The 15045-nt window shown below is 41.2% G+C and overlaps 2 protein-coding genes and 1 non-coding gene across 3 annotated transcripts in view; 1 reads left to right on the top strand and 2 right to left on the bottom strand.

Annotated features, from left to right (window-relative positions):
- ELF1 (E74 like ETS transcription factor 1) overlaps positions 1-8781 on the bottom strand; it is a 115226-nt gene extending 106445 nt beyond the window's left edge. Inside the window, exon 1 of the mRNA XM_023513420.1 lies at positions 8757-8781. The gene's annotated coding sequence lies outside the window, so the exon portion shown is untranslated. The remainder of the gene's footprint in view (positions 1-8756) is intronic.
- Positions 8655-8726, bottom strand: TRNAE-UUC. The gene has a single exon. It is a non-coding gene; the product is annotated as a tRNA-Glu (tRNA).
- A 485-nt stretch (positions 8782-9266) lies between the features above and the next one.
- WBP4 (WW domain binding protein 4) overlaps positions 9267-15045 on the top strand; it is a 28493-nt gene continuing 22714 nt past the window's right edge. The window contains exons 1-4 of the mRNA XM_003790148.3: positions 9267-9557; positions 10505-10577; positions 13701-13763; positions 13849-13972. Coding sequence (XP_003790196.1) covers positions 9556-9557; positions 10505-10577; positions 13701-13763; positions 13849-13972 — 262 coding nt within the window. The 5' untranslated portion in view covers positions 9267-9555. The remainder of the gene's footprint in view (positions 9558-10504; positions 10578-13700; positions 13764-13848; positions 13973-15045) is intronic.

The following is a 15045-nucleotide window of genomic DNA, read 5'->3' as shown; positions in this document are numbered from 1 at the left end:
AAAAAAAAAAAAAAAAAATTCATTCAATAGGGAATAGTTTGCATTCAAAATAAAAGATCTATTAAAATTCATGTACACACAAAACTTACAAAAACAGTTGTCACTGCTTTATCAAAATTCAAGTCATCTATGCTAGAATTCTTTTCTCCTTTTTGAGAGTGTTGCCCCAAGGTAGAGGGCTATGTTGTCAATCTAGTTCACAGCTATCTTAAATTCCTGGATTCAAGTAATCCTTCTGCTTCAGCCTCCCCAGTATCTGGAACTACAAGCTCCCACCACAACCCGGCTAATTTTTGTTTTTAGTGAGACAGGGTCTCACTCTTGCTCAGGCTGGTCTAGAACTTCTGAGCTCAAGGGATCCTTCAGCCTCAGCCTCCCAGAGTGCTTGGAGTACAGGTGTGAGCCACTGAATTGCCTAAAATTACTTTTCAAAGAACAAAGTGTGTTAACTATTTACATTTGAGAAAATGAAACCAGGTATGAAAGTAAAAAGGAATGCTAACTTCTATTAATCCTAAGATAGTCACCATGATAGTATGAAAAGACAGACAGGTACTGTGTGATAACAGATTTTCTTAAGTGTTAGCTAAATGTTAAACTAAAAATTTCTTTACATAATGTCAATGTCATTTACAGCTTCAAAAAGGATATTATGATAGTAAAACCATTAAAGGTTAAAAAACATAAATATATCTCTAACTTTACTGGCTCCTCATTCCAGTACCTATGAAAGGAACAAATAGACCATCAAATATTTTGAAACGTACTTTTCTTAAATCATACCTAAATAATATTTTTATATGGTAATGTACCTTGTGGACTTTTCTAAACATTCGCATTTTTATCACAGTCTACTTTAGTTAAAATTACATAGTGTATGTTTGAAGAATTTAAAATATACATGTAGCAACAAATAATTTTGGAAAGTTACCCACAATTCCATATACTCTGAAATAGTTAAATAAAATAAAACATTTAAAGTATATTATCACATTTGTCCATGCTACACTTCTCAGAAGAGCTGGCCTTAAGGACTATTTATTTAAATATTTAAAATCATTAACATTATTTTTTACTATTAGTCCATTACCAAATGTTAAGATCCTTATGGTGAAGTATCAGGTAACCTAAGGGGCAAAGGGTTCAATCAATACTCTCTTCCACATGTTGGAATCACTTGCCAAAGAAGGCGCAATCGCTGACCTCAGAATGCTACTTCAGCCCGCTTCTGCTTCATTGGTGACACAAATTTCAAGTGCTAAATGTCTAGTCCACCCCTCCTGACACCTTAGGAAATTCAAGTATGCAAGCAAGCCATTTATAATATTATAGGCTGCAAACAACTCATCTAACTCAAAAAGTTATATTTAGTAGAGTCCAAGGCTAAACCATTTCCTGAGCTACAGAGAGCAAGTACGTCTTTTATAACCACGATCTCATTTTGATTCAAGCTAGTTTACCAGTGTTAAATTTGGGAGCAAAATGCCCTTCTAGACAAGTAGCACATAATATAATCCAAACTCATTTACATAAATACGATGAAGGCAATTCATCCAAAACAAGGAAAAATGGTTTTTGGGGGTTTGAGACAGAATCTCACTTTGTCGCCCTTGGTAGAGTGCTCTGGCATCATAGCTCACAGCACCCTCAAACTCTTAGGCTCCAGCGATTCTCTTGCCTCAGTCCCCAGAGTACCTGTGACTACAGGCACCCAGTTATTTTTAGAGAAAGGGTCTTGCTCTTGCTCAGGCTGGTCTTGAACATGTGAGCTCAGGCAATCCACCAGCCTTGGCCTCCCAGACTGCTAGGATTACAGGCATGGGGCACCATGCCCAGCCCAAAAATGAAAGAAAATTTTTAACAACTAAAACCAAAACCACACACACAAAAAAAAAAAAAAAAAATTGAGGAGAGAAGGCCACTTTCACTTAGCCAAAAAAAGTGTGTATGGTGGTAGGGGGACTCTTCACATATTTGTCAAGGACAGTATCACATGCATTGTAAAATAGGATGAAAAAAATGAGTATAATAGAAGGAAATACAGACCATTTCACAACAGGCTTACATGCCACAATATTTTAAAAACCAAACCTCCTCAAATGAAAATTCCAGGGCATGGCTTGGCACCTATAGCTCAAGTGGCTAAGGCGCCAGCCACATATACCAGAGCTGGAGGGTTCGAATCCAACCCAGGCCTGCCAAAACAACAATGACAACTACAACCAAAAAATAGTCGGGCGTTGTAGCAGGCACCTGTTGTCCCAGCTACTTGGGGGGGCTGAGGCAAGAGAATCACTTAAACCCAGGAGTTGGAGGTTGTTGTGAGCTGTAATACCACAGCACTCTATCCAGGGCGACAGCTTGAGGCTCTGTCAGAAAAGAAAGGAAAAGAAAAGAAAATTCCAGAGCAAAGATGTATACCATCTAAAATGCATTCTTGAATTTCTTTGCAACTTTTTAAGCTATTGATTGTATTTTGTATTTCCTTTATTTAAAAGCCTCAGAAAAAGTTCAGGAAACAAACCAATTTCAAGCCTTCCATTTAATGAGCATTACCACATACAACAACTTAGAAGAACCAAAGCCAGTTCTAAAACAGTAAATTTCAAATGAAAAAAGCTCTACTATAATTAATGATGGTTTTAGTTCTGTGTTATATTGTCCACAGGGTGGCAGTCTCACCATCTTGTTCCTGGATTCAATGTACAATTTCAATGTCCAAAAAACCACATACAGACAGGCAATAAATTTACTGTCTGACCAACCCTAAGAATAAAAACTGCCTGTTCCCTCCAAAAAAAAAAAAACAAAAAACCTGTGCTTTGTAACCTCTATATTTCTTTCAGGAGTATATACTGACACTTTAATTTTTCTTCAATGTCTGTCTTGTAACTGAGGCATCCTTTCTATTCTGCAGCTGCTGCCCTACTTAGTGAGACGAGAAGCAAGGTCAGCTATTAGCAGACCACTACTGGACTGCAGAGTATCCCTGAGCTTGGTCAAGGCCTAACAAACTGGGAGGGGAAACAGGAATGGGAAGGTGGAGATAGTCACCACAGATAGAATCCTTTCATCCTCCAGTCCATCCTGTACACTGCTACCAAATTAACTTCATTAAAACACTCCTCACGTTACCAAAAATTCCTTTTCTTAAGTAAACTAGTTAGCTGGAAATTCAAGGGCCTCCCAAAGTCTCCCTGTCAAAAGTCAAGGGGATTTGTAAAATAAACTTTGCTTTGAATAGACCTTACAATTTCCTTATTTTCAATCATTCATTCAAATATTTTCTGAATATTCACTAGGTATCAAGCACTGCTCCAAGTACAGAGTCACTGCTCAAAGTTCCTGCTCCAAAGTTGCACTACTGAGAGGACCTTCTGTTGGAGAGGGGTGGATAAACCTCTAGACCAGTGGTTCCCAACCTGTGGGATGACCTACAGGAACAGTATTAAAGGGCCTCTGCATTAGGAAGGTTAAGAACCACCGCTCTAGGCACTTCCAGCTTTCTGCAGGTAAGGGGTAAAGTTCCTTCACACTATGGGTTAGAAGGACCGGAGATCTGCTAGAGCACTGGCTTTGTTCCCTGCAGACCCTAATCTATTTTCACAGCCTTATTTCCCATTCTTATCCTACCTGTATTCTCAGACCCACGTAAATGTGGTAGCAGCTGTTAATGTACCTCCGGTCCAACCAGCTTCTTCAAAATGCCTTGTCTCCCTCCCCCCATCCCTGCCAGCAAAAGCCTAACCAGCCTTCAACAAAGCCCATCTTTCCACACAAACTCAGATGCGACTTGGGAGACCTTCAATCATGACCCTTGGCTTATTCCCCTCTGAGCATTGTATCATAATTATCTATATACTTATCTAACCTTCTTCAGTTATTTACTGAGCTCTTGCTACATTCCTGAAATTACTGAGCTGGAGTTTCACTAGTGAATTATTATTTTCCAAATGATAAATATAAAACTGAGATAAAATATACTATATGCTTTTCATTACTTTAATCTTTTTTAAAGTTTTGCTGAAGTACAACTTATATACCCCATAAAGTTCACCATTTAAAGTGTACAATTTATTGTTTGTTGTTTATTTACAGAGTCATTCAACCATGATTATGATGTAATTTAAGGACATTTAATCACCCTAAATATATATTCACTTAGTAGTCACCTCTCCTCAAACCTCCTTAATTCCTCAGATTATAAAGCAAGCACAAATCTGTCCTCTTTCTCTATAGATCTGGCTATTTAGGACATTTCATATTAATGAAGTTTTACAAAATGTGGTCTTTCATGCCAGGCATTTTTCTCTTAGCATAATGTTTTGGAAATTCACTCATGTTGTCACATGTATGAGTACTTCATTCCTTTTTATTGCCAAATAATATTCCACTATTTGGATATACCATTTTATTTACATAGTCATCAGCTGATGAACATTTGAGTTGTTTCTGCTTTTCGCTTATGAATAAGGCTACTATAAACATGTATGTACTAATTTTAGTATGGGCCTATGTGTTTATTTTTCCTGGGTACATACGTAGGAGTGAAAATGCTGGGTCATACGGTAACTGTTTAACATTTTGAGGTACTGCAAAATTGTTTTTATGAAGTGACAGAACCATCAAACCATCACAGCTGCACCATTCTATATCTCTACCAGCAATGTATGAGGTTTGCAACTATTATTATTCACTACTGTTTGAATTTTATAGAACAAGAATGCTCTCACTCTATAATATCTGCATCCTCATGGACCTTATATTCTTTCTGGTGGAGGATGGGGGGTGGAAGGAGGGTGGGAGGTAGGAAGGGACAGAGTCTCAGTCACTCCATTGCCCTGGGTAGAGTGCTGTGGCGTCATAGCTCCCAACAACCTCAAACTCTTGGCTCAGGCAATCCTTTGATGGAATAAGAAAAGAACAGAAATAAATAGGTTAATTTCAGATAGTAAGAAAATGAAGAAAAAACTTTAAAGTAACAAGAGAGGCTCGGCGCCTGTAGTTCAAGTGGCTAGGGCACCAGCCACATACACCAGAGGTGATGGGTTCCACTTAAGCCCGGGCCCACCAAACAACAATGCCAAATGCAACAAAAAAATAGCCAGGCATTGTTGCAGGCGCCTGTAATCCCAGCTACGGGGGGTGGGAGGGGTGGTGGTGGTGGGTTTGAGGCAAGAGAATCGCTTAAGCCCAAGAGTTTGAGGTTGGTGTGAGAAGTGACACCACGGGGCACTCTACCCAGGGCGACAGCTTGAGACTCTGCCTCAAAAATAAATGAATAAATAAGTAAATAAATAATAAAGTAACAAGAAAGTAATCAAGAAGGAGTCTTTAGGTACGGTGGTCCAAAAAACCTCTCTGAAAAGATAAAGTTGACCTAAGATAAGACAACCTAGAGGGAGAATACTCCCCACAGAGGAAAGAGTAAGTAATAAAACTCTGAGACAATGGTAAGTTTGGCATGTTCAAAAAGCAAAAAGGCAGTGTAATGAAGTGGCTTAAGTATAAGGAAGAGGTAGAAAAGGTAAGAAACAAAGTTGAGGAGGTAAGCAGAGGCCAGATTATGTTGGGCGTCAGACGCTTTGGATTTTACCTAAACTTCTGTAATCACTTCTTAATCCCTTCGATGTCTTTAAGTGCAGGTGTTTATCTCTGCAAGCATTTATTAAACTTTCATATATCTTCTGATTACAGCTAAGATTAGCAAATATTAAAGAGACTCTTTGGGTAAATCCACACTTCTCAATTAGTGTCGCTATTCTGTGGTCCAAAAGAAAACACTTAAAACATGACTGCCAATGTTTTAGTAATAAGGCAGAATCATAAGAAGGAATCCTCACAAACTGATCACCTAGCCTTAACCCATTTAAAGTGTATGCCTTACTCATATTATCCAGCAGCTCTGTCTTAGACTATCAAAATCATTTTCTTTTTCCTCCTTCACTAAGGCTGGAGTGCAGTGGCATTATTATAGCTCACTGAGGCCTTCAACTCCTGGATTGAGCCTCCCAAGTACCTGGAACTACTGGTACAGGTCACCACACCCAGCTAATCTTTCTGAATTTTTTTCTTTCCAGAGACAGAAGTCTCACTATGTCTCACTATCGCCTAGGCTGGTCTCAAACCCCTGGCCTCAAGTGATCCTCCCGCATCAGCTGCCCAAAGTGCTACAATTACAGGTGTGAGTCCCTGTGCCCAGCCTAAACTCATTTTCTGTAAAGCAAGCACACAAAAATATAACTCTGAATCATTCTCATAACTGAAACCTAGACTTCACTCTTACAAATTGAATTATAATTAACTGATAGCTTTTCTCCATTCTATTAAACAACTCCTAAACATAAAACCGAATGGGCACAAAATAGTCTACATGTTTCTATGTGTAAAATGTTTAAAGCAAGAATTTTACACACATTACTGCTCTATTTGGGTTTTCTAAGAGACCAAAGATGTTTTTAAAACTCTAGTGACATAAAATATCATTCCTTGACAAAAGAACCTGTTACCTAGTCAAAATTTATCAAGTTAAAATTCCTTTCTGCATTCCCAGCTTGGTCTTCCATACTTCTCTTTCCAGACTCTCTGCGCTCCTGCCAAACAAGACTACTTGCCAGCCTCATACTTGTTTCCCCCACCTCAGCTTTATGATTCACATTCCCCAACCAGGAGAAATCCAACCAGTTCTTCAAGGTCCAGGGTACACATTCTCCCCTCCATATCTCTTCTCCAGTTCTCTTCCCTGAGTAGAATTGACTGCTCCAGTAGTACTCAGATGTGGCATCAGCATATAACGCCTATTCATAAGGTGAGTTTGTGTCTTCCACAGAGATAACCCCACTATTCCCTTCCACCCACCTCCTAGTACAACAATTACTGAGTACACAATTGAAAATGAGATCCATTTTAATACCGTTTAGTACAACAGGACACCAACTCATTACAAAATGCAAGGAAAAAGTTAAAGTTTCCCTAGGGACAATTAAGGAAGAGCTGCCTTTCCTTCCTCTCAAATTTGGAACTACTGTAATTCTTTAGTAAGCGCTTCCTACTAATGACACAATACTCATTTAAGTGAAAATTTTCCACTGTCCTTACCTATTCTGGAATTCAGTTCAACCAACAGTTCTTTGCAGCTACGAGTGATAAGTATCATGAAAAATTTCTAGCTCCAAAGCCAGACCACAGAGGTGAAAGATCTCCTCCCCAAGGTCGCACAGTTAATCACAGAGGCCAAAATATCATTCCATTCAGTATTCCATCCACTCCCTACCAACATGAAGAACTTGAACATTAGTAACTTCAAAAGCATCTGGTGGTGCCTGGAGCAGTAAACACGCAAACATCTGAGTTAATGAAGAACACTCAAAATACTTACAGTTGGGGGGGGGGGCTTTGCTTTTTTTTTTCATTTCACAATGTAAGGCTAATTAATCCTTAATCCTGCAGATAGCATTAACAAATTTACTGTCCAGTTAAAGACATAAAACAGCATGGGAACACAAACACTGACAACCAAAGCTTTTGCTTTAATAGCCACAAAAGTCACTGTTTCTCTCATTTGTTTCCAGAGGCCCAACTGACTAAACGTTATAGCTGATCCTATTTTCTAATTTCAGCTTGCATTTAAGATAACGCTTTTGTTTCATTTACAGCTCACATGCTGCTGACACAGCTGCCCCTTCTCTGTAATAAACACAGGGCTTCTATATTTAAAAATACAGTGAAACTTTGTTGTAACATCCCCTCCCCAGTCTCCAGCCAATTTTCTCTCTTCCAAGCCCCACCTCTACCCTAGGATTTTTTTTTTTTTTTTAATCAACGGCGCTGAAAACATCAGACCCAGAAGAAAAATTAATTTTCTTATTTAAAGGCAACGCATCATAGTGGTATTACTTCTTCTCCAGAGCTCGAGTATTTTTTTAAAAGCAGAAGAAAAAAACGTTCTCCTCGCCGAGAACCTTCTCCTGAGTCTGGGGTACTTTTTGTGACCGCGACCAGCGCCCGGAGTGTCAAGTTGAGACGACCTCTCAGGGGTACCGGGCGGCGGCGCGGACGGGAAAGCGCGCCCCCCGGGAGGCTGCGCGCAGCACACTGCGTTCCGCGGGAGGGGGCCTCCTGAACACCCGGCGGACGGACCGGCACAGGCACTACTGGACCCCGAGCGGGCTCCGGGGCGCCTGGGGAGCGGAGGGGAACACTCTTCGCATCTTTGGGGGCGAGCGAGAAATGGGCGGCCAAGGAGGGTGTGGGCCGGAGGGGGGCGCAGGGAGGAGATAGCGCGAGGCCGGAGTTAATCATCACCTCCCGAGCGTGGAGAAAACTACCGCCAGGAACGGACGGGTGGGGGAGCAGCCCCGGGGAAAGTGAAACTCTTTCGTGGCCGACCGGCCCGGCCAGCGCGAGGCGGGAGGGAGAGGGACCCCGCGCGCACTCAGTGCCCGCGCGGTACTCGGTGCTCGGGCGGTACTCCTGGCTAGCGCCGAAAGCCGCAGTCGAGCTCACGGAGCAACTAACAACTACAGCAATGCCCCCTTTTCACAAACTCACCAGGGCAGGAGGACGAGAAATGACCCAGGACGTTGAAAATCAGTCAGTCCTGCACATCGATTTTTTATTTAAAATTAAAAGGAAAAAAAAAAAAAGGGACCCCGTTCCCATACCGGGAGTCGAACCCGGGCCGCCTGGGTGAAAACCAGGAATCCTAACCGCTAGACCATATGGGAACTGCTGCTGAGCTCCACGCCGAGACCCACCTGACAAGCGTAACCTCCGTTGCCGCCTTGCCTACACTGGCGCTGCCGCTCCCGCCGCCGCCTCAGTGCCACGCGAGCCGCTGCTGCCCACGCTCTCCCGAGCAAGAAAACTAGCCGGTCCCGGCGCGCGGGCGACGCGGGGAAGGGTGGGGCGGGGCCGCTTCGTCGCAGCCGGAAAGTTGTGAGGCAAACCCCGGAGACTCCAAACCCAGGAACCCGCTGTTTCACCTTTCTTTTTAAACTCCGCAACGGCCCCCAACCCACAGGTCCAGGTTGCTCCGCTGTTCAAAGTGCGTGCGGACTAGTTGGCAAAGTTGAAAGCCGCGACGTCTCTGGGAACAGCTGTTTGCGTTCGGGGCGGAGGCAGCGCGCGAGCTCCTTGGCCAGGAGCCAGCGAGCCGAGAAGGAGGGAGGAGGGTCTGGATCCCAAAGGAGGAGAAAGCTAGCGGGAAGCCGCGAAGACTTCAGGCTTAAAGCCCAGTCCCTCGGCTCAAGTCCCGTCGCGCTTACCCCCCTTCCCGGTGACCTCAGCCCCTTTATACTGATCCCACCTCTCAGAAGCCGAGAGTACCGCCCCTGTAGGGGGAGGGGAAGAGGAGGCGATTTCGAACGCGGATTGGGTCGTCCGGGCACCCGTAGTGGGGAACCGTGGAACGCCGGTCCCGGGGAAAGAGGGAGGTGTCCGGGCTCGGAGGGAGGCTCGGGCGGTCCTCGCGGCGGGCCGGGCCCTACTCGTCTCGGTCGGAGAGCGCGAGTCTGAGCTGGACCCCTGACGACGCGCGGGGCGGCTGGCGCAGTCATGTGAGTTGGGTCTCAGGCCCTAAACAACGAGGTGTTGTTTCACTGGGCTGCCTTTCCTCCCCCCCGGGTCTTCCTCCCCCCTTCTCCCGCCCTTCGGCCGGGGGCGTGACGGACGCGCTCTTAACTCGCTCGGGACCGGCGCCCGACCGGCGGGGACGGTCCTCTGGGCTGGGTAGAAAAGCCCCGCCGAGCGCTCTGGAGGCGTGGAGCGCTGGTTCTGGGGTGCGAGACCGGTGGCCGGAGAAGGTGGCGGGTTGGACAGCAGCTGTGGAAGCGACGCGGTGCTCCCTCCACTGAGCCATGGGGAGTTGCGGGCGCCCTTTTCGGTTCCGAACCGCCTGAACCCTCGGGTATTGTGAAACTCTGGGCTTGGGCTGCGGCTACGGCTCCCTCCGCCGCCCACCAGAAGCGGCCAGCCCCGACAGCGTAGTGACGACTTTTGTTTTGTTTTGTTTTGTTTTTTTCCGAGAAGTCCCTTGGCTGTTTCAACTCTGTCTTGCCCTGAGGCTCAAGAACAACTTGTATTCATCGGCTCGGAGGAACCACAGTTTTCCCCCCACTGTAGTCTTGTCCTTGGTTCTTTTGGTGAAAATAACTTGTTTTAAGGCAAACATGAGTTCACTTCAGCCTCCATTACAGCATCCTCCCCCAAAGCCAAAAAGAACAGAAAGGATAAATGCTCTTCTCTAAGATGTTCCTTATTTTTTCCTACCGATGACACTAACAAATGAGGCATTTTTAAAAGGTATTTTATTTAAAGAAGTTTTTTTTTTAAAAATAAATACAACACATACCGTTTTTACTCTGCCAGCTACAGAAGTTCAGTTGACTACTTGAGCCAGTTAACTAATACAACAAGGAGTTTATGTATATAACAAGATGTGAAGCTTGCATATTTCACCTTTTTAAATTTTGATTAAGCTTAGACTTGTTTTTCCCTTTTTCAGGGCGGACTACTGGAAGTCACAACCAAAGAAATTCTGTGATTACTGCAAGTGCTGGATAGCAGACAATAGGCCTGTATGATAATTCCACTCTTGTTCTAATAATAATGTGTTCATGTCAAGTATTCCTTTTTGATGTATACTTACAGTTTACAAAGCAATTCTCATATACATTTCTCTTGATTTTTCAAAACATCAAAAGATTTTTGTCTTATTACATGTATGAAAGCTATGAGCTTTCTTCCTTTTCATCAACCTAAACTTGATTATATTTTAAGCCAAATTATTTATGACCTTTCAGGAAATGGACAATAAGTAGATAATCTCCTTCATGTTTATGAAATGCCTACACTATACTGCTGTTGTTTATAATACTACCATAATTCAAAGAAAAGTTTAAGTGGAAAGTCTTTAAAACAGAAAAAGAACATATTGTGGTTTTATTGTATGTATTTGCTTTATAAATAGTTAAACTTTTTTTTTTTTTTTTGAAACAGAGCCTCAAGCTATCCCCCTGCGTAGAGTGCTGTGGCATCACAGCTCACAGCAACCTCCAACTCCTGGGATCAAGGGAGTTCTCCTGCCTCAGCCTCCCAAGTAGCTGGGACCACAGGCACCAGCCACAACACCTGGCTATTTTTTGGTTACAGCCTTCATTGTTGTTTGGCGGCCTAGGCTGGATTCAAATCTGCCACCTTAGGTGTATGTGGCTGGCACCATAGCCACTTGAGCCACAGGCACGGAGCCAGTTAAACGTATTTTATGTAGCACTTTATATCTTTGGGGGCTTATGGTTTAAAGATCATTATTCCTCTGTCCTGGAATACACAAGTAGCAACTCTGTTATACACTATCTCCTATTCTCTATCTAGCTTTTTAAGATATAAAGCAGAAAACTTACCACTGATTTTCCCCTCTTCTGCTTGTCATCATGCACAAATTTATAGGGTGTCTATTATATTTATATATCATTTTCACTTGGCAGAGTTGGATACAGCAAGGATGGCACTTCCATATTTTGTGGATTTCTTTGGTAGACATTTATTTACTGTTGTCTACAAGGTGTTTGTGGTTTGGGCTTTCTTTTTTTTTAATGTTTTGTTTTTGTCTTTTTGGATAGTTGTTGCAGTTCTTGACTTTATTTGACTTAGACTGTCTTTACAAGTAAATATCATAAATTTTTAAAAAATCACTGAAAGTCTCTCCCTCTTGGAGGTATCCAGGCTGTAAAATGAATTTTATGACTTATCTAGAGTAAGTAATCCCTTTCTGTGTAGTCTGTCTTTATCTCCTAAATTGCTAATACACACTTTGGTTTAACCTTTAATTAGAAACAAAATTAATTTTGAATGGTCCTTTAATATTCTTTGTGTGGTATCATCAACTTTAGGAAACCCAGTATATGAAAGATAGAGGATGATTATTTGCTTTACAATGTCACGATTTAAAGAGGAATTCACAGTAGTATTAGATGGCTCAGTTAATGCATCATAGAAGATTTGATTGACAGAACTTTATTTTGCGGAGCTAACCAGGAATGTTTTACTACATACAACCAGACGTTTGTAATTTAAGGAGCATTTCTGGTTGTTTAAATAGGTAATAATGCCTACTCACCCTGGTTCCAGTTCATCCAATTACCATCACTCCTAATTAGTTACCCTTTTTTTCATTTTCTTGTCTATCCTTCCATTGTTTCTACATATACAGATATAGATTCCTACTCAGTATACAAAATGGTAATGTACTATATATACAGTTCTGCACCATAGTTTTAAAAAATTGAGCAATATGTTGTCTTGGGCTCTCTCCACGTGAGAGCTTCTTTGTTCTCTATTCTAGCAATCTGTAAGAATCTATCATAGTTTGTTTAGCCAGTCCCGTATAGATGGATATTTGGATTATTACTGCAAACAGTGCTACAGTGAATAACCTTGTACATGACATCATTTTGTACACGTGCAGGTATATCTATAGAACAAATACCCAGAAATGGGATTGCTGTGTCAAAGGGTCAAAGTAGTTGGAATTTTGATAGTTACTAGAAAATTGTCTTCCATAGGAGTTGTACATTTTGTACCACTACCATATTATACAAAAGTGTGTGTTTACAGCTCGGCGCCTATAGCTTAAGCACCTGGGGCGCCGGCCACATACACCGGGGCTGACAAGTTTAAACCCAGCCCAGGCCTGCCAAACAACAATAGCAGCTACAACAAAAGAATAGCTGACCATTGTGGCAGGTGCCTCTACTCCCAGCTACTTGGGAGGCTAAGGCAAGAGAATCACTTAAGCCCAAGAGTTTGAGGTTGCTATGAGCTGTGATGCCATGGCACTCTACCAAGGGCGACATAGTGAGACTCTGTCTCAAAAAAAAAAAAAAAAAAAAGCGACTGTTTACAATTTGTGAGGAATTTTATGTATTTATTTTATTTTTATTTTTATTTTATTTATTTATTTTGAGGCAGAGTCTCAAGCTGTTGCCCTGGGTAGAGTGCCATGGCGTCACAGCTCACAACAACCTCCAACTCTTGGGCTTATGCGATTCTCTTGCCTCAGCCTCCCAAGTAGCTGGGACTACAGGCTCTGGCCACAACGCCCAGCTATTTTTGGGTTGTAATTGTCATTGTTGCTTGGCAGGCCTGGGCTAGAGATTCAAACCCCCCAGCTCCAGTGTTGTGGCTGGCACGTTAGCCACTTGAACTACAGGCGCAGAGCCCTGAATTTTAAATGTCTACTTTTTTCCTAATTTTGAGGAATAAAGCAGTAAGAATCATTGTTCTGTATGTTCCTAAAAATATGGCAAAGAGAGCAATAAAATTCTAGAAACTTGTTTTGATTTTGAGAGGTGTTTCTTAAGATTTTTTTTTTTCCAGTCCTCTTTTAGCTGTTAAGTCCTCATCCTAATCGTGTTCACTAGATTAGTCATCAAGGGAACCTTGTATTTTTCTCTATTAATATGGTCATCATAGTTTATTTTAAGAACCAAGGGAAACCTAGTCAGAGATCATAATAATAATGTGGTTCCCTAACATCATTTGACAAAATGGGCCAGTTATTGAATAAATTAATCTGCTTTTATCTTTTCTGTCAGTCATTTTAATTTTAATTTTTATGTTCCATATTTACTGTATTTATTATGAATTTTATGATGTTTATATAGTTTTCCTTTGTATTTTCTCCTTTTTTCATTTTCAAGAGTGTTGAATTTCATGAAAGAGGAAAGAATCATAAGGAAAATGTGGCAAAAAGGATCAGTGAGGTAATTCAGATTATTTCTTTGCCAATATTTCTATGTAAATGTCAGTCCTTTATCTCACGTTCTGTTTCATATGCGTCTTTCATAGATTAAGCAGAAAAGCCTGGATAAGGCAAAGGAAGAAGAAAAGGCATCAAAGGAGTTTGCTGCAATGGAGGCAGCTGCCCTGAAAGCATACCAAGAGGATTTGAAAAGGCTTGGCTTAGAGTCAGGTAAAAAGCAGCCAGTGTGTTTTAAAAGTAACATTAGAGGTCATGCTAAGTGAGCTTAGATTGTTTCCGTAAAGAGGTTAAAAACTCAGTGTATAGTCTCAGGCCTTTTATTATATACCATAGCCCTATTAGACTGGTGCTCATGCACTTCTGATTTGCTTTTAATACGTCTGTTCACAGCCACCATACTACTACCTATATGTTTACCTAGTGCTAAATGAATTGCTTGTTTCAGAGGCACTTTGAGTTCTTTAGGTATTCTAGTTATTTGGCTAAAAGACACTATTCATTAAAAAATAGGCCTTGCATTATAATTATGGTTCGTTTTATCCCTATGGTCAAAACTATTGTGTTTTTATGAGTAAATATATGTAGTTAATTAGATTTTGTGGACAAATTAATTGATTTTACTAGAAGGCATTTATTTTTGAAGATTTGAAAATAAGGAAATTCCAAATAAAAGACATTATTAAACTAGAATGTATCTTATCTTGTCATTGAATTTAGGCTTTAAACTGGGAAACTGTGAGCATCTCATTCATGACAAATCCATTTTCCTGAAGCCAAGCATGTGACAGATAGTGGTTGATTTTGCTTTGTGATTGGGATAGTCAACATGTAATGATATTCTTTGCTTTCTAATAAAAACAGCTTTTAATTAAGGTTTGAAGCAAAATATCAGTTATGTTTTAATTAGCATTGCCTTCATTAAATAAGAACAGTTGTAGCCAGACTTTAAAACTATTATCCTGGACGTTGATACTTAAAAGGTGAGAAAATTTGGGGGTTCAATAAGAATAAAGTCATGTGTTCATTTTTGGGAGGAAAAGGATGTAGGTATTTCTGAAAAATTAGAGAATAATTAAAAGTTCAACTTTTAACAATTATGTGGATTGAGAAATTCCATTATACTGCCCTTTGGGAAAATAAATTTTAGCTTTTATATTTAAATGAATTTTCCTATTAAATATTACTTACAGCCTTGTTTTCCTAAATAGGATATATATTCCTTTACACGTACAACAGTATAATAGAAAGAAAAGCTTTTTTTGGTTTTGTTTTTTGTTTTTAAG

The sequence above is a fragment of the Otolemur garnettii genome, unplaced genomic scaffold (genome assembly GCF_000181295.1).
Source record: "Otolemur garnettii isolate 467f Iridium unplaced genomic scaffold, OtoGar3 scaffold00040, whole genome shotgun sequence".
Classification (NCBI taxonomy): Eukaryota; Metazoa; Chordata; class Mammalia; order Primates; family Galagidae; genus Otolemur; species Otolemur garnettii.
Note: the sequence above shows the minus strand (reverse complement) of the source record. Positions and strands in the feature narration are given on the sequence as shown.